The sequence below is a fragment of the Rhamphochromis longiceps genome, linkage group LG13 (genome assembly GCF_057381845.1).
Source record: "Rhamphochromis longiceps isolate RC_006_pf linkage group LG13, R_longiceps_female_GT1.1, whole genome shotgun sequence".
Taxonomy (NCBI): domain Eukaryota; kingdom Metazoa; phylum Chordata; class Actinopteri; order Cichliformes; family Cichlidae; genus Rhamphochromis; species Rhamphochromis longiceps.
Genome location: NC_140569.1, coordinates 20,449,978 through 20,477,960, shown reverse-complemented (window position 1 = coordinate 20,477,960; position 27,983 = coordinate 20,449,978). Strand labels below are relative to the sequence as shown.

General features: G+C 38.7%; 1 protein-coding gene and 1 long non-coding RNA gene across 2 annotated transcripts; both read left to right on the top strand.

Moving 5' to 3' along the window:
• Window positions 1-1,318: 1,318 nt before the first annotated feature.
• LOC146655771 (protein eyes shut homolog) lies at window positions 1,319-20,653 on the top strand. The gene is made up of 8 exons (XM_085428896.1): window positions 1,319-1,325; window positions 1,698-1,894; window positions 2,736-2,863; window positions 3,512-3,626; window positions 5,200-5,359; window positions 15,613-15,717; window positions 20,380-20,519; window positions 20,636-20,653. The coding sequence occupies exons 1-8, from the start codon at window positions 1,319-1,321 to the stop codon at window positions 20,651-20,653; spliced, it is 870 nt and encodes a 289-aa protein (XP_085285022.1).
• Window positions 20,654-21,609: 956 nt separating this feature from the next.
• On the top strand, window positions 21,610-24,291 carry LOC146655770 (uncharacterized). Its single transcript, XR_014914358.1, has 3 exons — window positions 21,610-21,736; window positions 21,892-22,145; window positions 24,186-24,291. It is a non-coding gene; the product is annotated as an uncharacterized LOC146655770 (long non-coding RNA).
• Window positions 24,292-27,983: the final 3,692 nt, after the last annotated feature.

The window sequence follows — 27,983 nt, the reverse complement described above, 5'->3', positions numbered from 1 at the left end:
GTGCAGCTTTGAGTGGACCAGTTTTGAAAACTCAATTTCTGATGTAAAATGAGCTGAAGCAAAAAGCAAACTCTGAAGTTGGGTACAGTAAGATTGATGCCCACAGAGGAGGCTAGGAGGAGCCTCTGGGACATGAGCACTTGTATCAGCAGGGGGATTAAAGAAAATATGCAAAAAAAAGAAGTCACTAGAAAGATAAATGTGTAGGTGTCATGTGAGAAAGGAAAAAAAAAAACCTCACAAGGGAATAACATCAAAATTTATTCACCTTGACCTTGCAGTGATTTCAGTCTAATTTTATCCTTTGTGCACAATATCACTGCAGCATTACTTTGTCCCTGGTTAAGTTCACAGTTGTGAAATTAAACTGCTGGCTAGAGCTTAGGTCAAAGTTACTTTATCTAAGAAAATGCTTACAATATGCTGAAAGCTGTGGTGCTCACTACTTAGTAAAATGCATGTTTATCAGTTAAAAATCTGTGTTAACTTTAATTTGGTGTATATCAAATGATGTATAAATAATAAAAAAAAATAACACCGTGTTGTGCGCATAAAAAAATTTAATAATACAGCAGAATTTAATGAATAAACTTGTATACTTTTTAAAAAATAAAAAATAAAATGAGAACAGTGAAATATGAGAATAAAAATAAAATAGTATTTGAGCTGTAGTATAAAACTGTTCCAGGACATTTACCATGCGTTAATAAAAATCGATACAGCAGTTTACTGTGAGATTTTGTGTGACAATATTATATTGATACAAGGGCACTAAATATAGATATTTAATTAAATAAGTTAAAATACTCTGAAAATACTGCGAACTACAGGGTTCATCTCATGCGCCACCATCCTGAGGTAACGTTAGCTGAGCAAACTTAGATTAAATCACAGCAACCAAAAACAAACGAACACAAAAAAATCATCCAACACACTGGGACGCCTGATAGGAAGGAACCTGTCTACAAACAGTCGCAGTCTGACTTTGACTGACTGCAATCGCTGACTGAAGTTTTGTAAATAATTGCCATCTAATTTATAAATGTAGGCATATTCCTAACATGTTGCCATCAGTCTGAATCAATCTTTGGCTGCCAGCTGGTTGTATTCTGGTTATAATTCAATAAAACAGGAAGGTTGCTGAGCACAAATGTAATAGTAAAATATGATTTTTTGTTAAATGTGAACTTCTGCCTATATAGACAGCAACAGATATGTAATTTTAAGCAGTATATTACAGGTAAATGCTGTATTTTTTTTTTTTAAAATATTACATTTAACTGTGAACATCACCCCATTCCATCTAATGGTACCATTTATGTCAGGTTTGCAGCAACAACATAAGAAAAAGTAATAATAAGTTCCATAGTCTTATCTTATTGAATAACACAGATATTGTCATAGTTTAACTTTGAGGGTATAAATTGCAGGTGAAAAAAGGTGATAAATCACAATATGTGTTATTTCAATAATCGGCATATCACAAAATGTTGAAAAAACTGCAATAAACAAACGTCTGCATTTCATTTCTGGTGTGAAAATTCTTTGAAGTCATTCCATGCTTGTTAATTTCCATGTTTAATATTTGAGATTCAAGAGTATACAGAATAGTTAAATTCATGCTATGCTAAGAACGCCAGTAGACGCAGTATAGTTTCTAAATAAAAGTGCAGTAATCTATTTTGCTGGTTTTGCAGGCCCACCGTGTGAGAAGAGGAAAGCCTCCTGTGACCCAAATCCATGTAGAAATGGTGGTACATGTGAAGAGAGTCCCACAGGATTTGTTTGCCATTGTCCGGAACGATTTGCGGGCCTCTACTGCGAATCTCGAGTTAACTTCGATTGCAAGTCGTACCCATGTCAGGAGGAACAAATGTGCACTGCAGGGGATCGCGTGAGGACTTTATTTCCCTTATTTGTTTTCCCTCAGTGGGACGTAAACAAGAAATGGCACATGAAAATTAATAGTGTCTTGAAGCGAGATCAAATGCCTTCATTCTAAAAGCTCCGGGAGCAATTAATATTTCCCGGTGAAGAAGAGCTGTGGGAAAGGGTGTCTGCTTTCTCTAACATTTTGATTGAATGACCCAGTCCATATTTAAGTGCCAGTTTGAAATGGCTCTCATCAGAACCTTTTTGTAATTGGATGCCTGCTGCAATTTGCACCTTTCACGGGAAATGCTAGTATACTCATACATTTTGCAGAGGTGGTAGTGTTTCTAATGCTCTAGAGGATACTCTGGGGAAAATACAGCAGTGGTCTAATTGTCTTTCTCTACGACCTTTGTTTTGTTCATTACAGTTTGCCAAGTGCACTACACATTTTCGAGACCCACCTAAGGATACCCGAGCAGAGAAGAGTAAAGAGGACATTTATCAACATAATGCACATTATTGCTGCTGCTTGACATATATATTTTTTCCTAGAAGCATAATCTGTTTGACTTTGAATTACAAGAACATTAACATTTGTTAGCCTCTCATATCTAAAAACCATATTAAAACAAATGTAAAACCTATTATTTATTTAGATTATATTTAATGAAAGTGTAGAAGTCTGTAGCAAATATAACTGTGACTCAATGAAGGCCCATTTTTATCACTACAGTGATTTGCTCTTTTATTGATAATGTTCCGTGTTCCTACACTTGGAAATCGAATGTACCTTTTGTGTAATTTAAGCGTCCTATCCCAGGCTTGCAGGTGATCTAGGTTGTATTGCTTCTCCCATGCAGGGCTCTGAATGTGTCTGTGCAGATGGTAGTGCGGCCACAGCGTGCAAGAGGCAGAACAGCCTGTGTAGTCCATCACCATGTTTGAACAATTCCACCTGTGTGTCCAGGGGAAATGATTACATCTGCAGGTAAGAGGGAGATCTAATAATAGGAACATCAGAGTCTCTTCTTGAAGATGATTCACGTTTCTTATGAATGTGTCTCCCTCTGAGAATGAATAAAAATGTGATTTTTTTTTTCCACCTTTTGATGTGAGGAGGATTTAAAGCGGTTTTAAAAGCTCCAGGAAGTCATTGTTGAGAGTTGAAACAGAGACTTAAATGCTTTTCCTATGAAAACGTTTCCATTTCATGCCATTCATTTCTGCCATCTTTCAAGATATCCAGATATTAAACTGTACCAGACCACAAAACAGATAAACTGGTTTAATTTGTTTATCAGATAACAACTCTCACACAAGAAATTTGACTAAATAAGAACCAAATATAATACAAATATAGGGAAGTGTATATTTGGCATATTATACAGTATAGTTAATTTGATTCACATTAGAGCTTGATTTGGTATGATACGCTAACATCGCTAAGCATTTCAGAAAATGGGTAAAAAATGCTAACCTGATTAGCGACACGCCCCTGTCTTTATCAGAATCAGATCATGCGGAAAACTGAATTAGAATCCCAGAAATCTCGTATAAAGAAACAACACAGCATTGCTTGTTAGTGCTTAAAGCTCAAGGTGAATTGATTTTGATGACACTGACCGCCTCTCAACAGATGTCTGAGTGGGTTTTCTGGGAAGAATTGTGAAGAAATAATTGACTACTGCAGTCTGCTCAATATCAGCTGCCTAAATGAGGGATTGTGCTTGAGTGTAATTGGCGGATATCAGGTAAGTAATTCAAGGTTTCAGTCATAATGAAATGCAATAAAGCCCACGAAATATGACTCATGACGCATACAGAGTCGACGCAGCGTGAACTCATTCATAAGTGTTGTTAGGATTCATAAAATAAATGTTCTGTTTCGGTAGTAAGATTTTTAAAAATCTTTTTTGTGATAAAAACATGGGAGTGGTCCACTCTTCGTTATTGCATTTGATCATTTCCAGAGTAATATTGATCTAAATGGTGTATTGTAACCTTTTGCACTTTTCAGAAATTTGAGCATGTTGACCTTCCTGTGAATCTGTTTGGTGTGTGGCTTTTTTGTTAGCAAGTATTCATTTTTAGACTATAAAATCTGCTTTAATGATGCAACAGTTATGCACTGGATCGATTGTAATGATGAATGCTTCAGAATGGCAACTATTGCGTGATGTTCTTACAGTTGTCCCTGAATATAAAGTACATATAGTACAAATACAGAGATAAGACCTGGTTTAGACATGTTTAAATGTTTGGGGGGTTTTCTAATGTTGTCTATATGACAGTGAAATACAAAGAGAATTACAGAAACATCAGTGGTAGTTCTATGACTACAGAAAGCAGTAATCCAATTCTAAGTCATTAAATCCTGGTGTATATGTGGAAGCTTTGTTCAGACTGACAGGTCCGGGTCTAATTTGCCTCCCAGTTTCTCAGTCTTCTCAAATGTCTGCATTTTTTACAACACCTGAGAGTGCTCTGTAATGCCCCATAGCTCCTAATTATTCTCCATCAGTCTTGTTCCATTAGACCACTGATAGGGTTCTTTATCTACGATCTACTTTTACATGCTTTATGTTGGTGCACGTTTGGTCAGAGATAGTCAAAAATTGTTGCTAACTGCAAGTGCAAGTTTTTCTTTTAATGTTTTCTTATATTTTTGTGACTTTTAGGGTTTGAATGTGAATAAATATTTACTGTGGGTAGTAATAAAATGGTTAGTGTGTCGTGTAGAAGCTCCATATGCACAACTAGAGATAACATAAAAATCATTTTAATGCTAGATATAGAGAGTAGTGTTTGTGTTTTTTCTCTTTGTAACACCTCGTGTTTGTGACAAAGAAACATCTGAGGTGCACATTTAGAGTGAAACCCTGTTTTAGCTTATTTGGATCAGATTTTTCTTATTGTCCATCCAGGATTTTAGTCTTCACAACTGCGTAATTGAATTTGCGTTAATGAAAAGGCAAAAAAAAAAAAAAAAAAAAAAAAGTACTATGAATTTTTATTTAAAGCTGTTCACTGAGTTCTGACTGTCAAAACTTATATTAATCTCCATTATATCGTGGTGATGGTAGAAATCTTGGTTGAAAACGTCTCAAAGCCAATTAAACCATCTTTAATATCTCTCGAAGTAATTTTTGGTGAACTGAAATTTATTTGAAGCTGTGATTTGTTCATTCATCTCCAGGCTCAAAATGTGCACGATTCAATGATTTCTCTCTAATACAGTGTGCTCTGTATGATACATTTTATTATAGATTGATGTATACTCTACTATATTACTGATCTTATGAATAATTTTCTGCATTCCTGCAGTGTGTTTGTGCCCGGGGTTGGGTTGGAGAATATTGTCAATATGTGGGTGATGCCTGTCAGATAAAGCCAAACAGCTGTTTGAATGGGGCAACATGCATTGCAACAAATCAGCCAACATCTCCCCCTCAGTACTCCTGCAAATGTCCCCTTGGCTTTACAGGTGAGATATCTTTGTTTTATTATCTCTTTTTGTTCCTTTTCAGTGAGTCTGTCCATCTGTCTCCTGGCAACAGACTTCTGTCTCCTAATTTGTACACACAGTTGTGGAATGCCGGTTATGGGATGAGGAATGACTGATTCCTTAACCTTAATGTTTGGGGAAAATCTGATGTAAAACTGGCAGAGGCTGACAGATACATGGTGTTGACATTTCTTGACATCTTGTTATATAAGCACCAACCAAAGTCACGACACACAAAGCCACGGAGTGCTATCGTTTTCTGAATATTTTACTATTTTAAGATAGCCAATCCGCAGTCCACATGCAAGACATTTGACATGGAGCTTTCATGCTAAGAGCAAATCATAAATTATACATTTTGACTTTTGTTGGTGGTTTAAAGCAAAAGGCATAAAATCCATAAAGAACTTATGAGATGCTCATGTATTCCATTAAAAGTACATAACTGGTATCATGCTTGAATGTCGTCTATAGTGACAGAAAATGTTTTTTTTCTTCTGTTTTCTTTGTTTTTTTCTCATTAACTGGCAAGTGTGCATTAAAATTTTATGTCACATAAAACCACTTTGATAGGGAAATCTACTCTCCACTGTCACTTTGTCATAGAAGCAATGCATTATGCATAGCTAGCAAAAAAAGACATACAAACATGGTCAAGGTGTTCATGAAGAGTTCAGACATCAGTCGATCATGTTACATATTTGTAGACGCACAATGTTAACCCAACCTTAAATCCATAGATGGATCCCCAAACACAAACAAACCTCGTGAGAATATGTTCTTGATCTTTCTGTGGAACGTTTTTAAAATATAAATCCATAAATCAGCCATATGCTAATATCCACGCAGCTTCCATCAAGCAATCTCGAAACCGTCCCCCTGCCTTGGCACATAGCAGGGTTAGCATTGTAGTTCTGTTATAGACGTCTAATGCTGTAATTTCTTTTTCAAGAATCTGATTTAATTAATATCTCAAAAGACCGAACCACAGCTGGCTCAAGGGCTGCTGTTCCATAGCTGACCTCTGACCTCCCGGGGGAGTAGAACAAAAATAAAAAACAAAGAAAACATCCCTGGGGTGACCTATACATTTTTTATTTGCGGTAGTAGTATTAGTACCATTTGTTCTCAATCTGCTGCACTACCTGATGTAGCCTAGAGGCAAAACTTTTTTAACTTTGTCTAGAGAAGCACAAAACTAGCAGCTACCGCTAAGAACATAAGTGTTCTTGTCTCCCAAGTGGAAATTAATTCTACAATATCTAATTCAGGCCAGAGATTGGTGGTAAATCACAAGCCAAGCACAGATTTAAAGCAAAATCCAGTAATATTTGCGATATGACTTTTTTATTTGTTTTACCTTGAATCTTATTTATCAGCGGCCTCGCCTGCTCGACATTTCTACGGCCTGCTGCTGATTGTGTTTAATCCAAGTAATCTGGCAAACTGCTTCCTAATTAGCTGCCAGCTCGGAACATGGGCAAAACTTGTTAAGCTATCAGTGACAGTGGTTGAATAAACAATGCAGAGGCACGAAAAAACAAAAGGAGCAGTTGTAGAAAAGAAGATTAATCCTTTTTTATTTACCATGCTTAAAAAGGTTGAGCACATTCACAGAGACAGACACAATGTGATTAGAAGTTGTATTCTTTATCTCGGTCACAGCTGTCATTGTACTTCATAGCAGAAGATCATGTTTGAAGAATTGTTTATCTAAACAGTTCAATCTGCCGAAGAAAGAAAGACTCTTTTCATCTGCTTTTCTCGGTTCGCTGTATCATGCTTTTATATGATTAGCAAACCATCACAGTGATACAAAATATACACAGCTCTGTTTAGACCTAGTTACATTATTTAAGACGTTCATCGACACAAAAATGGAATGACACAGATTGTCATCGCTACCAGACATTACACTTACTGTAAAGGTTGTAATGGTACAGCTCTGAATTGTTCCTCTGTTGTTTTACTACTTAAACAGCCAGCACATGTGATTTTTTTCCTATCTGGTGCACTCAGGTTTTGGCCTATAGCACATTTCACAATCTTGCCTTAAGTCCTGACACACTCAGCTGTCAGTCAGATAAGCCCTTACATAGCACTACATGAACACGTTTTGGCCCCCTCCCCGTTCAAAGCTGAAATCTGTTGCCACTTCAGTAATGGAAAATTGTCTCTTACACCATGGCACTTCTTAGTGACTGATAGAATTCATCATTTTCTGGCATCTCAGGACTTTTGCGGTGGAATTTCTACCCATGCAGGATAGGAAGGCCAATTTAATTTCAAGCTTCGCCCTGAAATCCCACTGTACTCATCATAGATTATAACTTAGGATACATTACTCAACCCCGGCATCCAGGTTTCCTTGTGGAAAGCTTTATTTTTCATATTTATGTGGACTCTTATGTATTTTTAATTAACTATAAGGTTAGATGCTAGTATTTTGTCCAAAAGATTCAGGACTGTGCAATTAGAAAACAGTGAAATGTGCATATATATATATATATATATATATATATATATATATATATATATATATATATATATATATATATATATATATATATACATATATATACATATATATATATATATATATATATATGTACATATGTGTGTGTATATATATATATATACACACATGTGTGTATATATATATATATATATATATATATATATATATATATATATATATGCACATTTCAAACAACTAGTAGCTCAGTGTTCCAACATTCGAAAGAAGGGACTGCTCTCACAGCTAGAGATTGACGAGGTACAACACAAATGCTACGGCAAGGAGGAGTCAGGATGCCAGGTCAGGGGGGAGATATCATCACCCCCACCCGAGATTGGGTACATAGCCCCAAGTGCGATAGGAGAAGGATCGTTGAGTGCGAGAGGAGCTGACCTGAAAAATAGGATCATGGCCAAGCTTGAAACCTGGATCCCCCGTAGCCGGTTACCAAGATTACGTGAAGTACCCTCAGAAGGTCTGCTAGATGATGTTAATGCAGCACTACGGGCAATACCTACAACCACGATTACCGACACTAACAAGCTGATCTACAATACGGCAGCAGTGATCAGTGAGATGCTTGGCTACAAGTTGAACAGCCACAAGGGGCAGTACCCTCCATGGAGAAGGAGGCTAGAGGGCAAGATCAAAGTAGCACGGAGGGAGGTTAGCCAACTAACGGAGTTGCAGAAAGGTGCGACAAATAAGGTGCCTAAGAAATACAGCAAGCTGTCCATACCTGAGGCCTTGGAAACTGCCAAGCAAAGACTCACAGCCTTGGCCAGCCGCTTGAGGAGGTACACCAGAGAGATAGAAGGCAGGAGAATAAACCAGCTGTTCTCCACAGAACCAGCAAAGGTGTACTCTCAGTGGCAAGGGAACAATAAGAGAACAGCACCACCAAGGCTGGAGACGGAGCAATACTGGAAGAGCATATGGGAGAAGGATGCAACCCATAACGGCAATGCTCAGTGGCTAGTGGATCTGAGGGCAGACCACAGCGACCTCCCTGAACAGGGTCCAGTAACCATCACAGTGGCAGATATCCAAGAAAGGGTCTCCAGTATGAAGAGTTGGACAGCACCAGGGCCCGACATGGTTCACGCCTACTGGCTGAAGAAGCTGACTGCACTCCACGAGCGTCTGGCAGCACAAATGAACCAGCTGCTAGTTAACGAGAGACACCCGGAATGGCTAACTGAAGGCCGGACGGTCCTGATCCCCAAGGACCCCAAGAAGGGACCGGTCCCCTCCAACTACCGACCAATAACCTGCCTCAGTACTACATGGAAGCTCCTGTCAGGCATCATATCGGCTAAGATGAACAGGCACATGGGTCAATACATGAGCGGGACACAGAAAGGAATTGGCAAGAATACCAGAGGTGCAAAACACCAGCTACTGGTAGACAGAACAATCAGCCGAGACTGCAAGACCAGACTGACCAACCTGTGCACTGCCTGGATTGATTACAAGAAGGCCTATGACTCAATGCCCCACAGCTGGATACTGGAATGCCTAGAATTGTACAAGATCAATGGGACCCTAAGAGCCTTCATCAGGAACTCAATGGGGATGTGGCGTACAACACTAGAGGCCAACTCCAAGCCCATAGCACAAGTTACCATCAAGTGCGGGATCTACCAAGGAGATGCTCTGTCCCCACTGCTGTTCTGCATAGGCCTGAACCCCCTCAGTGAGATCATTAACAAGACTGGCTACGGATACCGACTACGGAACGGAGCAGTTGTCAGCCACCTCCTGTACATGGATGACATCAAGCTGTATGCCAAGAGTGAACGAGACATCGATTCACTGATCCACACTACCAGGCTATACAGCAATGACATTGGAATGTCGTTCGGACTGGAGAAGTGTAGTCGGATGGTAACAAAGAGAGGGAAGGTAGTCAGAACTGAGGGGATTGAACTACCAGAAGGCAACATTGCAGACATAGAGGACAGTTACAAGTACCTGGGGATCCCGCAGGCAAATGGGAACCATGAAGAGGCCGCTAGAAAGGCTGCAACCACCAAGTACCTGCAGAGGGTCAGGCAAGTCCTGAGGAGTCAGCTGAATGGTAAGAACAAGATCCGGGCCATCAACACGTACGCCCTGCCCGTGATCAGGTACCCTGCTGGGGTAATAGGCTGGCCAAAGGAGGAGATAGAAGCCACTGACATAAAGACAAGAAAGCTCCTTACCATGCATGGAGGGTTTCACCCCAAGTCCAGCACCCTGAGGCTGTACGCTAAGCGGAAGGAAGGGGGCCGGGGACTGGTGAGTGTCAGCACCACAGTCCAGGATGAGACAAGGAACATCCAAGAATACATTGGGAAGATGGCCCCAACTGACCGAGTGCTCAGTGAATACCTCAGGCAGCAGAAACCCAAGAAAGAGGAGGGAGACGAGGAACCATCATGGAAGGACAGGCCCCTGCACGGTATGTACCACCGGCAGATAGAGGAGGTGGCTGATATCCAGAAATCCTACCAGTGGCTGGACAAAGCTGGACTGAAAGACAGCACAGAGGCACTAATCATGGCAGCACAAGAACAAGCTCTGAGTACAAGATCCATAGAGGCTGGGGTCTATCACACCAGGCAAGACCCCAGGTGCAGGCTGTGTAAAGATGCCCCAGAGACAATCCAGCACATAACAGCAGGGTGCAAGATGCTAGCAGGCAAGGCATACATGGAACGCCATAACCAAGTGGCCGGCATAGTGTACAGGAACATCTGTGCCGAGTATAACCTAGAAGTCCCGAGGTCAAAATGGGAGATGCCCCCAAGGGTGGTGGAGAATGACCGAGCTAAGATCCTGTGGGACTTCCAGATACAGACGGACAAAATGGTGGTGGCTAACCAACCGGACATAGTGGTGGTAGACAAACAGAAGAAGACGGCCGTAGTGATCGATGTAGCGGTTCCGAATGACAGCAATATCAGGAAGAAGGAACACGAGAAGCTGGAGAAATACCAAGGGCTCAGAGAAGAGCTCGAGAGGATGTGGAGGGTGAAGGTAACGGTGGTCCCCGTGGTAATCGGAGCACTAGGTGCGGTGACTCCCAAGCTAGGCGAGTGGCTCCAGCAGATCCCGGGAATAACATCGGAGATCTCTGTCCAGAAGAGCGCAGTCCTGGGAACAGCTAAGATACTGCGCAGGACCCTCAAGCTCCCAGGCCTCTGGTAGAGGACCCGAGCTTGAAGGATAAACCGCCCGCAGGGGCGCGCTGGGTGTGTTATATATATACATATGTACATATGTGTGTGTGTGTATATATATATATATATATACACACATGTGTGTGTGTATATATATATATATATATATACACACATGTGTGTGTGTGTGTATATATATATATATATATATATATATATATATATATATATATATATATATATATATATATATATATATATATATATATATATATATACACACACATATGTATGTATGTGTATATATATATATATATATATATATATATATATATATATATATATATATATATATATATATATTATGGAATGCCCTTTAGGAAAATATTATATATATATATTCCAACCAAAGTCTGAATATATAGAATGATCTTTTGAATATATAGAATGAAACTTGAATATATAGAATGAAACTTGAATATATAGAATGATCTTTTGAATATATAGAATGAAACTTGAATATATAGAATGAAACTTGAATATATAGAATGATCTTTTGAATATATAGAATGAAACTTGAATATATAGAATGATCTTTTGAATATATAGAATGAAACTTGAATATATAGAATGATCTTTTGAATATATAGAATGAAACTTGAATATATAGAATGATCTTGAATATATAGAATGAAACTTGAATATCGTTAGCTTCATAGCATAATTGCCTAAGTCATTTGACTAAGTCAATGACTTAGGCACTTATGCTATGAAGCTAACGATATATAGAATGTATGAACCTCTTTTTTAGAGATGATGTGTTTCTGAATTCTCTGCCTTTACAAAATGGCATCAGCTGAACAATTTCAGTACTTTTTAGAGCTTGACAACTGTTTTGCGACAGCTGTTCAAATTGCAAATTTCCATAGTCCACTAGTTGTATCCTGTGGTTGTACAGTGTTCGAACATTTACTGACAACATTTGAGATATGGCCATCCAACTAAACCCCAAGTCTCGCATATCAGTCAGCTCAGTAGCTGGTATGTTGTACCTAAAAGAGTTAGAAACAAAAGAAGAAATATGTTAACTTCTTTCTTATTTCTTGCATTCATTATCTTGTTTGCCATCTCTTGACTCTTTCAAGTGCCATACACATTACGAATGAATTTGTTTCCATTTTTATCACTTACCTTGACCTTCCTCTTTGAGATGTAGAATGATATAATGAGCCCATAACATGTGCTTCAGCTTCTGCTCGAAGTGTTAGCTCAGTTGACATCTCCATCAGTGATTGATAAATTCCCTCAAGAAGTGTGCATAATCTTCTCCCAGAAACATTTTGTTGAACATTATTCATGAGCACTAGAAATGTTGCAATAATGAAAACGTGTTCTTCAAGGTGATGTAGTATAAATTCAAATTATTTCTACCATTTGCAATTTGAACAGCTGTCGCAAAACAGTTGTCAAGCTCTAAAAAGTACTGAAATAGTTCAGCTGATGCCATTTTGTAAAGGCAGAGAATTCAGAAACACATCATCTCTAAAAATGAGGTTCATTCAAGTTTCATTCTATATATTCAAAAGATCATTCTATATATTCAAAAGATCATTCTATATATTCAAAAGATCATTCTATATATTCAAGTTTCATTCTATATATTCAAGCTTCATTCTATATTTTCAAAAGATCATTCTATATATTCAAGTTTCATTCTATATTTTCAAAAGATCATTCTATATATTCAAGTTTCATTCTATATTTTCAAAAGATCATTCTATATATTCAAGTTTCATTCTATATATTCAAGCTTCATTCTATATTTTCAAAAGATCATTCTATATATTCAAGTTTCATTCTATATATTCAAAAGATCATTCTATATATTCAAGTTTCATTCTATATATTCAAAAGATCATTCTATATATTCAAGCTTCATTCTATATATTCAAGTTTCATTCTATATACTCAAGTTTCATTCTATATATTCAAAAGATCATTCTATATATTCAGACTTTGGTTGGAATATATATATATAATATTTTCCTAAAGGGCATTCCATAATATATATATATATATATATATATATATATATATATATATATATATATATATATATATATATATATATATATATATATATATCTGTATATATATATCTGTATATATATGTGTGTGTGTATATATATATATATATATATATATATATATATATATATATGTATGTGTGTGTATATATATATATATTGGGAAGATGGCCCCAACTGACCGAGTGCTCAGTGAATACCTCAGGCAGCAGAAACCCAAGAAAGAGGAGGGAGACGAGGAACCATCATGGAAGGACAGGCCCCTGCACGGTATGTACCACCGGCAGATAGAGGAGGTGGCTGATATCCAGAAATCCTACCAGTGGCTGGACAAAGCTGGACTGAAAGACAGCACAGAGGCACTAATCATGGCAGCACAAGAACAAGCTCTGAGTACAAGATCCATAGAGGCTGGGGTCTATCACACCAGGCAAGACCCCAGGTGCAGGCTGTGTAAAGATGCCCCAGAGACAATCCAGCACATAACAGCAGGGTGCAAGATGCTAGCAGGCAAGGCATACATGGAACGCCATAACCAAGTGGCCGGCATAGTGTACAGGAACATCTGTGCCGAGTATAACCTAGAAGTCCCGAGGTCAAAATGGGAGATGCCCCCAAGGGTGGTGGAGAATGACCGAGCTAAGATCCTGTGGGACTTCCAGATACAGACGGACAAAATGGTGGTGGCTAACCAACCGGACATAGTGGTGGTAGACAAACAGAAGAAGACGGCCGTAGTGATCGATGTAGCGGTTCCGAATGACAGCAATATCAGGAAGAAGGAACACGAGAAGCTGGAGAAATACCAAGGGCTCAGAGAAGAGCTCGAGAGGATGTGGAGGGTGAAGGTAACGGTGGTCCCCGTGGTAATCGGAGCACTAGGTGCGGTGACTCCCAAGCTAGGCGAGTGGCTCCAGCAGATCCCGGGAACAACATCGGAGATCTCTGTCCAGAAGAGCGCAGTCCTGGGAACAGCTAAGATACTGCGCAGGACCCTCAAGCTCCCAGGCCTCTGGTAGAGGACCCGAGCTTGAAGGATAAACCGCCCGCAGGGGCGTGCTGGGTGTTTTTTTTTTTTTTGTATATGTGTATATGTATATGTATATGTGTGTATATATATATGTGTGTGTGTGTGTGTGTATATATGTGTATACATATATATGTGTGTGTGTGTGTATATATGTGTATACATATATATGTGTATATGTATATATATACATATACATATATATATGTATGTATGTGTGTGTGTTTTTTTTTTTTTTTTACTTTTTTTTTTTTTTACTTTTTTTTAAACAGTTGCTATATATTGGATAACACTATTTTTTGTCCTATAAATCTCAACAATCCACATCATTAAATATTCATTAAAAATCTGTATAACTGATTTCACTTACAGCCAGACAGGATTTTAGCTGTTTTCCAGATTTTAGTAGGACAAATTTGTATAATTTGCTGTTCCACTGCATAGCATTTTTTTATATATAATGACCTGTACCATCAGCCGTGCAGATGTTATCAATCATAGTGTTTGTGCCGTAGCACGAGGTTGCTGCTGTCAAGGAGGGACTTTCACTACATGTCATTGCACCTCTGTTATTGATGACAGGACTTTTTAAATTAATAACCTGCACGGGAAAGCATCCACCCCCAATCACAGCAGTGGAACTAGCAGCTGCTGAGGCAGCTGAGCACCAAGCAAATCTCTTCTAAGGCAACCTCCGTCCCCCACATCATCTGCTTTCTTTTAGACAGAGCTTGTCATTAAATGCCCATTTTCTTAACAAGAAACTGAGCCCATGCTATCAAGGGCCTGTTTTCTCTTGTGCATATACTTGGCCTCAGCACTTGAATCCTAGAGCATCTTCATAGGTGAATGTTTGCAACCTAATTATTATTTCAGCAGAAATGTTTTAAAACAGTTTCAGGCAACTCTTTAAAAAAATTGGGGGGAAATTTGCTCATTCATTTTCTTGCCGAAGGTCTATAGAGAAGATTGATATTATTGTCATATCTGTACGCTAAGTCTGAAGGTAAAGCCTGCAGCCAATTAATCCAGCTTTAGCATAATAAACAAATAAACAAACAAACAAAAAAACACATCTGCCCACCAGCATCTGTCTGGCACTTTCACAGTGATAACAAGACTCCCGGTTGTCAATGCCCTGAGTTGAAAAAATAGAGCAGCACATAAGCCCCTAGTCGGGGTTTTTACTTTTTTTCCACAGAGCAAACACTGTAAATATGCATTAATTAGTGTGTTTTTAGACAGAAGCAGGTTAGCAGTATCCCCCTGCTTTCAGTCTTTATGCTAGGCTGAGTCATTCAGGAAAAGAGTGCTGCATTTTAACAATTCACACGAAAGATGAACTGCAATATGTTGGGGTGCAGAGGTCGGGACTGTGTGAAAATAGTGTGGCGATATATAATGCTGCTTATTACATCTAAAACCTCTTTCCCCAGGAACAAACTGTGAGACTGAGATCAATGAGTGTGACTCCAGACCTTGTCAGCACAATGGCAAGTGCTGTGACTTGCTAGGAGACTACAGTTGCCAATGTCCTACAGGTATGCGCTATGTCCAAAACTAGACCTTATTGTAGTAAAGATGTAGGTAATTTATGTTTACTGTATCCTTGGCTCGAGAAAGCACACCATTTGGTGGCTGTGGTGGGATGAGCCAGAGACATTGATCATGTCGACACTCTGGATTGAGCCATAAATGAGGCCATGATGTTGTGTAACTTCCCAAATGATATGGTGTTACAAAGTATAACTTGCAGGTCCAAAAAAAAGAGAAAAAAAGGAATTTAACATCACGTTTTGGGTGAAGTCACTTTAAAAATATTTATATATAGTTATGTATTTATTGTTACCTTTTTAAAATCAGATTTACTGGTGCCTCTGTACATACTTTTCATGTGTCTCCCTAATCATCAAGGTAGTCTGCATGATCACCATCAAAAACAACTCAAAATAGGATTTTTAACACTGATACTGATCTTTGGTGATTAAAAAAATCTGATATATTAGCCGATATATTTTCTGTATAACGTGAAAGATGAACAGACTTCACCTTTCAAAGTTTGTTATGTGTTGTGATTTTAGAAGTCCTGACTAAGATAGTATAACAGTACAGTTTAAACGTAATCTTGGTGTATTGTCATAAAAGATCGTAGATTAGTGATTTACGCTCAGGTTGCATCAGCTGGCTGTTGTGTTTGTGTACTTCCAAACCTGTGTTGCCAACATGGAAGTTGCCCTCTGCTGGACAAACTGTGCAAAATCAACAGTTATAGCATGGTTGAAGGGTGTTTCTCCTGTCTCTTTTTTGCTGATATATTGGTATTAGCATCTGGCTGTAATCATTAATAATAATAAAAAAAAAAACATGTTGAAAGTTAGTGGGGAAAAAAGATTATGATCAGCCATCAAAAGTGGGTTTGTGTATTTAAAAAAAAAAAAAAAAAAATTATACCTGCATGTGTTCCCTCAACCTTTTTCACGCCTCTGTACCACCAATGTCACCCCTATGGGGGTTCTGTCCCCCACCAGGGCGCTTACCTGGGAACCAAAGGTGATTAACTTTTGCCAGCAGGGTCTCTGGGCTGTGACACATCATGACTTATTTTATCACATGAAAATATACATATGCATATATTTTTAGTTGTATCCTGCTTACTAAAATATTTATTTTTTTCCACGTGCTATGTTTTTATTTTATTGATCTCCTTGTTTATAGCAGTCACAGCATGCTACTGATCACAACATGCTCTGCTGAGCCAGATAGAGGAAACAAGCTGCAGCAAGCATCTTTGCCACCTTATTTGCAGGATCAGTTTACACTCTTGGCCTGTGATTGACAGCTGAGAAAAAATACCAAACTCATTGCCAGAGCTCATGAATGGAACTGCATTGCTCAAATATTATACTCTGAAATTCACATTAATATAATTTTTCTGTAATTGCTTATTGTGCCTCACCGGCTGAGTCTGAATTTACATTCACTGAATGGTAACTGATGGACGACTGACGGGAGCTTTCTGTTGTTGGCACAGCACAGTTTCTGTGTCTGGCAGTTGCTTTTGCCCACTTTACTGGAACATTTCACTGCATATAGAGACCCGAGACATGGTGGGCAGAGCATCTCTGTGTCCAGGTGACGCTTCTCTCGCAAGAATTTGCTACTGTTATTTTTAGCTGTTGTAGACTCTTAGGGGAAATGTAACACTCATGGTAATGAAACTCTGTTTGTTCACTCTTGTTCAATTAAACATTAAAGCACAACATCAGTGTTAATGACACACAGGTCACAGAGTCTGTTCGCCTCATCAGTTGCTGAAGCAAGCCACATTAGAGTCACAATTTAAGGTGACATTCAGAGGTGGCATTGTATTTTTAGCAACTGATGAACTGCCAGTCCTTGAAGTATCAAAGGTATAACTCCCCATTGTCTAAGACTGTGAATGATACAGTAGCTTGGAGTATTATTAATTCATCTATTTCCTACACTGCTTATTCTTTTAGAGGTGTTGAGAAGCAGAACACCTTTTATTTACTTTTTAAGGACCACACACAAACTGGTGGAACTTGTAGAAGCACATGTATGTGATGAACATAACCACATACCCTAACCATAAAAAGCTTCATATATACACTGAATTAACTAAAGGTATTCAAATGCTTATTGACACAAATATCTAATTAGTCAATCAGCAGCTCGATGCATTTAGGCATGTAAATATGGTCAAGAAAGTCCAAACTGAGCAATGGAGAACAAAGGTAATTTCAGTGACTTTGAAGTTGGCATGGTTGTTAGTGCCAGACGAGCTGGTCTGATTACTTCAGAAACTGCTGATCTACTGAGATTTTCCCACATTACTCTCTCTAGGGTTTCGAGAGAATGGCCCCAAAACAGTGAAACTTTCCATTGAGCAGCAGTTCTCGAGTGAAAATACCTCGTTATTGTTAGATTAGAATGACCAGAATCCTTTGAGCTGATAGAAGGCCAGCAATAACTCAAGTAACCACTCATTACCACCAAGGTTGTACCAAGCCAAAACCACCAACCAACCAAAAGAGCATCTCTGAACACAACATACCAAACTTAAACACAACAGCAGGAGACCACACTGGGTACCAGTCTTCTAAGTACAGGAAACTGAGACTACAGATAGCATGGATGGACTGTCAGAAATGAACAGCAGAATATTTTTGATATATCTGATGTGTCTCAATTTCTGCTGCATCACTGAGTTAGTAGAATTTTTCCATAAACCACATGTTGTAATGGTTTTGGGCAAAATATTCTCATTAGACTTTTTCATCTTAATACCAATTGAGCTTTGTTTAAACACTATTGTTACTGGCCATGTCTATCCGTTTTTGACCACAGCATACCATCTACTGATGGCTGCTTCCTGCAGGAGTTCTCTATTCTCGCCTCCACTAGCATCACATCTTAATATCAGTATGGCTCAAATTATTGAGGAATGGTTTCCAGCGCCTTGTAAAACTATGCCACAAAGGATTAAGGCAGTTTTGAAGGCAAAAAGAAGTCCAGCCCAGTACAGCAAGGTGTAACTAATGAGGTGGCCGGTGAGTGTACTGTAGTCATCAGATCATTATTATTAGAATTTTGTCAATTAAATTATTGCTTCTACTGTTACTATAAAAGATACAATTACTGACCCTTGCATCAAACCTTTAAAGCATAATGAAACTATGTTAACAAATATGAATTTCTTAAATATGGGAGAACACACCACAGTGAGGCTCATCCTAGTATCCACCATGCTGGTAGTCTTAATGAGAATCCTCAATTTCATTCTCTGACCAGCAATTTAAAAAAAAAAAAAGCAGAAAACAATCCTATGAGCACTACTTTAGAGGGGGAGGGCTGATGGTTATGTCATTGTTTGGACTGAGTGGGAACCTCCCATCACAGATGTCAAGTTGAACTGCACCCATGACACCCTATAAGGCTCAACAGTTACCGTGTCCCACCCCCGTTACACCTGCTCTGTGGGCTGAGCAGGACTGTACCCCTCTACACCAGCCAGGCTGAATATTTAGGGACAAACATATTTAAAATATCTGCCTCTGATAGCCGTAATTCCCCTTTTACTGTTGATATCAACACTATGTCAATATTGCACAATGTAGGCCTAATCCAAAAAGCTCTTAAACATGTAAGATGATTACAGAGCCGCTATAGTGATGTTGGACAGCTTACGTAACACACATATTTTCCTCTATCTCCTATATTTAATATGAGATATCCATACTTTGCACACAAGCTGTTGTCTTTTCTTTTCCGCCGTTCCCATTAGTTGTTCTTTTCCGCAGCCTCTGAAACTGCCTCTGCAGCCTGCCATAATCCCTGATCATGAATCCCTAACTCCCTGAGTAAACTGGTACTAGATGTGGCCGCAGATCCATGGTAACAAAATTCCACAGGGCATACCCTGGCTTTCCAGCGTTGCTGCTAAATCTCATCTGTTATCTCAGTAAACCTAAGCTTCTTCCGCTCATATGCCTCATCTGCTGCATCTTCTTATGGTGAAGGGAGTTCTGCCATGTGAAAAAATAGCCCACAGACTGCTGGACCAGAGTACTAAGAAAAATCTTGGTGCATGGCTGAAATTATAAACCACTGTAACTGTGACCTTTTTTTAAAGCACATCCTGCTTTTGACTATATTATGTTGTTTAAACATAATAGAACAGCACATGTGTATGGTCAAAGTAATGCAGTATTCACTCGCTTCAAATATACTTAAAGGGTATGCTAAGTGTACCCTCTTGCACAGCAAACATCAGATATTATTTCTTGTTTCTTGTAGGAAAAAGGTCTGCTCTGATACAGTAAACCTTTTTTATCAGCCACAAAGTACGGTATACAGATATGCATTTTTTTCAACAGAGCAAGAAAGAGGAGGAAATGAAAGCGCATTACTAGGGTTTGCCTGTTCAGGTTTAAATTAAAAATTCAGAAGGCAGATAGGGGGGTGGAGGACACTGAGCATCATCGACTGAGCTTCAAAATGGGGCCAATCCTCCCGCTGACCCACAATTGGGTCAGTTTTGCCCTTGTTTCTTAAATATATAGAGGAGCAGCCTTAATTCCATGACTTATATTAGATACTAGTGGCACTGATTTCAGGACTTCTGTTTTTTGTGGTCCAGCATCGCTCGAGTCAGATTGCATGTATTACATCTTTTCTTGCAGGTTTTCAAGGAAAGAGTTGTGAAGTTGACATAGATGCTTGTGCCCTGTCCAACAACACATGCCCACCAAATACTGAGTGTTTGGATCTCCCTTATGGGCTTGAGTATACCTGCTGTGTACCCTGTCCTCAGCACCTTCAGGTGTGTAAAAAAAATCTTGACGTGCTTTTTTTGTCCTCGTCTACTGTCTGCAAATATAAATAAGCTCACTTCTCAGTAATATCATTTTGTGGATTTGTTTTATTTTTTTATGCTAGACAAAGTTTTGGATATAACTGCGACATATCTCGACAAACTAAAACTTCAGAAGGTGTGGGTTTCAGAGAGTCAGTGTTTTTTCTGAAATGGTGAATATTCTTTCATAATGGTTTTCTTTTATGAATAGAAGATTGGCACCAAGTGAAAATCCCTAAACATAGCAATCATCGGATGTTGCGGCTGCGCTGGTGACATTCGCTGTGCGAAAAATAAAAACAATAAAAAGCATAATGTTAACAGTTAGTTAACAGTGTAGTAAATCTTAGATTTTTTTTTTTTTTAAATGCAGTTTCCATATATAGTACATAAGAAATTATGTTGGAGGAAAGCAACGCTGGAATTGTCTTTGGCATGAACAACGTTTGCACATTTACAGAACTGAAAAGGCCACCTGATTTGGATGTATATGTTTGTATGTGTATATTATGTATGCGTAAACAGAGAAAGTGCTTCAGATGACAGATGGAGATGATCGCTCACTGTGTAGCAATGCTTGTGTTGGCCCTTGTACAGAAGTGCCATGATGCCTGTATTATAGACCTTTCCACAAGCAAGCTTTTCCCCTGCCCCTTTGTTTTTCCCCGGTGGCATCCACATGCTGGCAGGTGTACTTTTATTTCCTCTCGGGAGGTTTAGCCTTCAGTGACCATTGATCTTGTCTTGTATGACATGTAGCTGCTACATGGAATCCCGAGTGACCCCAGTATAAAGCATGAATCAGTATTCATGACTTTGTCGTGCTATTTTAATGAAGCTCATTTTCAGGGATCCAGGGGCAAGAAATGATTCGGAGAAAAAAAAGATGGTTATATTTTCTTTAATCTGAATAAGCTCAGCCCCATTTAAAATATCATACAAAATAAAAGAGTTGCACATGAAAGAGCATATCTTGTTTCATGATTTGTGTATCTAAAAACATCTATTTCCAATCAACAGCCTTGTGCCTTTGGAGGACGCTGTGTGTTAAATAACAGCAATGCTTATCGATGCATCTGTACCCCTGGATGGTCTGGGCAGGACTGCCGCGTAAATGTCAACGACTGTATTGAACATGGGTGTCAAAATGGAGGCACTTGTATGGATGAGATTGATGGTTACAGGTTAGTGTTCAAATCCTGATGGTCTTGGGGCTGTTCTGCCACCAGAATGTCAATGATTGTAAAAGCTGTTACATTTACTGCTCTTTTCCTTCAGGCTTGAAAGAATTCTTCTAACTCTATACAGTATTAAGAGATTCTCTTTGATCTGTTGCTAGCTGCCTTTGTCCTAGAGGATACACAGGCATCTACTGTGAAGAGGACATTGATTACTGTGTTGACCACCGCTGCTCTGAACATGGTTTTTGTCTGGACCAGCAGTATAACTTCACCTGCCGTTGCATGCTTGGATTCGAAGGACCGCTTTGCGAAGTGGAAATAAATGAGTGCCACAGCCTCCCTTGTTTAAATGGTGCCACCTGTGTGGACCTAATCAGTGATTATCGGTGCCACTGTCCCCCAGGATTTGAGGGTATGAGACCATCTGATGTGAATGCAGTGCTGTTTACAATCATTAATAGTACCAGTGACAGGAATATGAGGTTCTCGAGCAGTTTTTAGTGTGCTAATTATGGAACATATAATTAGCAAGTTTATCATAATTTTTAATGAGTAAAGCAATAAAATTAAAATTTTATAGGCAGTCATGTTAAAGAGAAATTTTTTACATGACTCTTTGCAGTCCTGTGAAAAACGTTCCCCCTTACTGCATCCATGTAAATTAAGATGGTAAGTAACAGCAAGGGGGGATGAGGAAGTGTGTTTTACTGACTGATCATTAGTAATTGTGAACACCTCTATAATAATAGAAGGTCAAATGTGAGGCCATCTGTCCGAGACCCAAAGCTTGAAAGAAATTGGCTCGACCCAAACAACAGGGCAGTGATCCCAAGCACAGCAGCAAATCTGTGGCAGAAAGCAAAGAATCACTTAATCAAAGAATCAGCCATTCATGCAGCTTTGTGTTAACAAGACCAGCAAACAGCCAAAACTTCAGCTTTAATAAAGTTGCCTAATAAAGTGTCCTCAAATGATGTACTTACTTTTTCACAGGACTTCTTTGAGTTTTCTTAATCTTTTTCCCCCCACTTTATCTATATATGGTCTACATCTTGCTGCCTTCACCGAATTACTTTTTTCCCACGTGTATCCGGTTCCATTCCAACTTTTCATTATATCACTAAGCACTGCAGAGTGAAAATAACTGTTAGCTAAATAACAAAAATGAAAAAGATTCAGAGTGTGAGGAAAAATCCTAGAAACATTCCTACAGAGTGTCAAACACACGCCTGATCACCTACATCAGAATTCCCTACAAAGGAGAGATTTGCAGCTTCTCATTTCAAGTTGTTGAATTGCACTTGTGCACTGGGGCTGCTGTCTCATATACTGCTGTTAGAAACCCTTGCTGTTAAGGGGCCTCTGAAGAAATGCTACGTGCATGGCTTATTGGCTTTGCAAGTGATGGTGCAGCTGCTGTGGTAGGTCAATAGAGAGGAGCAGCTAAACTCCTGTGTGAAAACATCAACCTTAACTTGACCGTCGTTCACTGCATCATTTGCTAGTTTGACATTCGGTTGGATCACCTGTATCTAAAGAGCAATACAAGAGATTAAGAATATCGCATCAGTGGTTTTATAATCTGAACACTCTAACAGCTCTCAGAGTATACATCACTGTGGTCCCTGAATTATTTGCATAAAGAGATAAACAAAAACAAAAAATTTTAAAGCTACTTCACCTATTACTTATTCAGTACCAACCTGATTTACAAGTGATGTGAATGTGTAAACAGCGGTGAATTAAAGTAAAATCAGTTAGCTAAGCTAATGGGGGTGGCTGATTTACTATTGAACTGGGTATACAATATCTAGTAGAGAATGTATGTGCAGGTACAGTCAGCAGATGCTTTAATTATCTGAGTACCTTACAGTACATGATTAAGGGAGTGCCTACCAGTGTATGGGGTCATGATGGTGAAAGTACAATTACCTTTGGTATAGACAGCCGTGCAGATAGACGAGCAGTGCCCGAGGATGTCTGGCTGTTAGTTCTCTGAGCTCTCTGGCTCACCGAGAACTAAGAGGGCTGAAATATTGCCAGAGGCCAGACCTGGCGCAGCTTTAAATTTGTCAGTAAAAATCTTTAATCAATTCCGTTCCTAACTCTTGCCCTGAGGATACTAAAACCAGGGCTACGGCATTTATGCATGCACGCAAGCAGCAACATGCTGAACACATAATCATTCAATCACATTTTAAGCCGCTAGAATCAGAAGTAATCAGCTGCCTCATGAAATAAAACCAGGTGCTGGTTTATTGATGTGATTCGAGGACAATAAGCAGAAATTTGTACTGCATATGTTCTGATTGTTGTTCTGGTTGCAAATATGAGTCACGTGTTGGACTTCACTGGAATAATTGTTAAACTGGCAGGCTGACAGTCACATCTGTGGTAGAGACATATTTAAAGTGTTTTGTTTTGTCCTGTAATACTGTATAAACCCCTGCAGGAAGGATCTGCTCTGAAAATGTAAATGATTGCTGGCCACAGCCTTGTCTAAATGGAGGTTCATGTATGGATCTGATAAATGACTTCATTTGTCACTGTCCAACTGGTAAGTATCGTCTACTTGTGTATAACTAAGTATGTTTATAAAAATATCATGCTATTAATTTTCTCTATCGTTTACCATGGGAATAGCTGAAATTTCTTGCAGTTACATCCAACTTCTTTCTTTGCTTCTCACTTTTTTGTTTAAAATGCACAAAGTTACCAGAGATCTTTGTTCTTCAGAAAGTTTCAATGCAAGAAAAAGGTTCTACCTGAGGCAACTATAAATTGGTATTGCAGATTGGGGTTACAAAAAATAACTGTTAGCATTTTAAAATTTACTTTTTATAACCACGGTTGAAACTGATTGCCAGTAAACCCAGAAAAAAGATACGGCCTTTCCTGTTTTGTAAAACACTGATTTGTCCACATATACAGTAATTCAGCTTCTGCTTACTGTAGGTGTGAGCTTGTTCTTTAATCAGGTTTTCCACATTTAGCATATTTATAACAAATGTTATAAGAAGGGTCCATAATCAGTCCATGAGAGAGGGAGGTGCTGTAGTCCTTCGAGTGCAGTGGTAATAAAATACTGATTCATTACTTGATTGCGCGTCAGAATGCCACAGCCAGGCCGCTTGGCATAACACGCCCAATGTCACATTGAACTGCAAACAATCACAATCCACAAAACAGGATTTACAGATAAATATTTGAAAATAAATCCCGCAAAACATAGGTGCTGACCGGACAAGAAAAAACACTTTGGTGTCGAGCAGTAGGTCATTTTGCCCATTTTTTTCTTAATATATAAAATAGTAGAAAAGTTGTATACAATATGCAATTCAAGTCATTTTGGTTCATTTTTTTTTTAAGCACCAAATCCCAACCACAGTTGCCTCAAGGCGCTGAATAAACAAATAAATAAACACATGTAGTTGAATTAAAAGTAACTTGAAACAGCGCCTGTTATACGTGTATTTTATGGCCTTGCAGATATTAAAAAATGCATCACTGTAAATAATCTGATCTTATTATTTTCTGCCTTTTTCTCAAATTAGATTTTGTCAAAAACAGAACACCAGTGTGTGAGTAATGGTTCCATTACGGTTATAATTTCACTGACAGATTTACAGACAGGTGCTTTTGATCACTTTATCCCGTGAGAAATTTAATTAGATAATCTGTCAAACATACATGCTTCCTACTACAAAAAGCACACAAAAAGAATCAGACAAGATCTCCTGTTTGTGTTCAAGTCCATTCCTGCCACCTTGTCTTGTTTGGAGCTACAGTCCATCATATATGTGTTTTCCAGTTTAGCTTGAATTGGGTGACAGTATTTAATTTTTTTTCCAAATGTATATGAAACAGAATTAGATTAGAAGAGTTGTAAAGATTATTCAATCAAGACTGGCCAGTCTTATAAATGTGGTTTTTTTAGAGACAGAAAAAAAAGTTTAAGGTGCATCTAGATGGGTAAACACACACACTGATTGGCAGTTGTGCTCATTTGTTGATCGCAGCTGTATTTCCTGGGGGATTCCCAAGTTCTGTGAAGATGGTACTTGTTTAACTCAGCAACTGCCCACATTCTGAAGATATAATATTTTAGTTAAGAAGAAATAGCAAAATAATATTGCAATACAGCACTGACGTCTCGCTGTTCCAATTTAAAAAAAAAAAAAAAAAAAAAGTGCACCAAATTTTAAGGAATTGAGAATGTTGTAAAATAAACCAAGGTGTAAATGTGCAAGACCTAAACTGATTCATACAAATGCAGCTAGTTGGATTATTAACATTTAACATGAACTAAAGGCTAAATGGTGTTATGGCAGATTACCTGAATTGAATTGTGTATGAACTCAGTGACCACTTTGTTGGATGCACCTTGCTAGTACCTGACATTTAAGTACAACAAACTTATTCAAGAAAGCAGTTTGAGATGATTTGAGCTTTGTGACATGACGTGATATTCTGCTTCAAATAGCCATTGGAAGATGGAAACAATGTGACCATAAAGGGATGGGTGTGGTTTAAAAGATCATCAGTTGGTATTAAGGGTCTCAATCTGTGCCAAGAAAATATTCCACACACCACTGCCTACAAGCCAAAAATGGATCTATGCTTACACCCTACCATTTGGTTGTCTGAACAGAAACTGACACTTACCAGACACGGCAACCTTTTTTCTAATTTTCTGTTGTGCAGTTTTGGTGAGCCTGTATGAATTGTAGCCTCAGTTTCCCGTTATCAGCTCACAGGAGTGGCACCCAGTGGATTGTGTGCTCAGTGAGGATCTTCTGCATACCTTGGTTCTAATGCATGGTTCTTTGGGTGACTTTGCCTGTCCTAGCAGCCTGACCATTCACCTCTGTCCTCTGACATGAACAAGGCACTTTCACCAAGAGAACTGCCGCTCTTTTTTTGGACCATTCTCTGTAAACTTTAGACCTGGCTGTGTATAAAATCCCAGTAGATCAGCAGTTTCTGAACTGCTCTGCCCATCTGGTTCCAACAACCTTGCCATGTTCAAAGTCATTTAATACACCTTTATTCTCGATTCCGATGTTCGGTTTGACGTTCAGCAGATCTTCTTGACCATGTCTACGTTCCTAAATGCATTGAATTCTTACCTTGTAATTGATTGGCTAATTAGATAGCTCTGAACAGTTATACCTAACAATGTGGCCAGAGAGTATAGTTTGTACTCTACCATGTTACCTAACAAGCAGATCATTAATGAAGGCTAAACCCAAAACTTACTCAATGTAAATGCGTGTTTCATTAGAATATCTTGTGGGTATGAATTTTGAAACCAGAAGAAATTTTTTATAATTTTTTTTCATTCATCTGAGGACTGAGCCACTAGTAGGTGTCAGATAGGATAGGGAGTCCCACTTGGAGATGGTGACACTGTAAATGTGACATTCCTTCATGCAACATTAACCTCAGAGTGAACTGCATGCACAATTGGTTATTAAACACTTCTGAAACACTCTGTTGGAGGCAATAGCTGTCCATTAACTAGCCAAGGTAATACATAATTTAATGGGGAAAAAGGGTAGTTGGAAGGTCATCAGATGTGCTGGTGGAAAGTAAGCTGGTCTGGATTCAGGTTACAGTCTAAAGAAAGTGAAGTCCACTTCTAGCTAAATGCATTACACAATCCAAGAGAACTGACGGCAACTTCACACAGATATTTGCGATGGAAATATAACTAGACTAGCACTATCATATTTTTTCAGTATTACTCCATATTAGTTTTGCCCATATTAAAAGGTGATCTATTTTAAGACTCTTCCCATTCATATTTATCTATTTTTGGAAACGTTTAATGCATACCAGTCTCCAAATCTGTCTGTTCTTTATTTGCAGCAGTAGATATTGACAGAGGTATCTATCAGTGACATGCAGATGTGCGTGTGTAGGGGTAGATAATGTGATATAGATCAGTCCGGTGTGGTAGGTCCCTGTCAATGATTCACTCAATTAGCATACTGCATAGCAGGTAGATTGCAAGGAGAAAAATCAATATGTCCATTAATCTGCTGAATAAAAGCTGTCTTTATCTAATAAAACATGCAGCCATAAAGGTGTGTTGCATTTTGTGTGTTTATGTATTCAATGCTTGTGCCTTGATTCCTCAAGGTTTTGCTGATTTTTGCTTTTGCATTGTTTCAGGGTTCAAGGGGAAAGATTGCTCTTTGGATATTGACCTTTGCTCGTTTGGAATGTGCAGTGAACATACATTAAA

What these genes read in the sequence shown, in the direction of transcription:
- LOC146655771 (XM_085428896.1), top strand. An exon ending in TGTGCACTGCAGGGGATCGC is followed by an intron (nt 1,895 to 2,735) that starts GTGAGGACTTTA and finishes TCTCCCATGCAG; the next exon opens with GGCTCTGAATGTGTCTGTGC. An exon ending in GTGTAATTGGCGGATATCAG is followed by an intron (nt 3,627 to 5,199) that starts GTAAGTAATTCA and finishes GCATTCCTGCAG; the next exon opens with TGTGTTTGTGCCCGGGGTTG.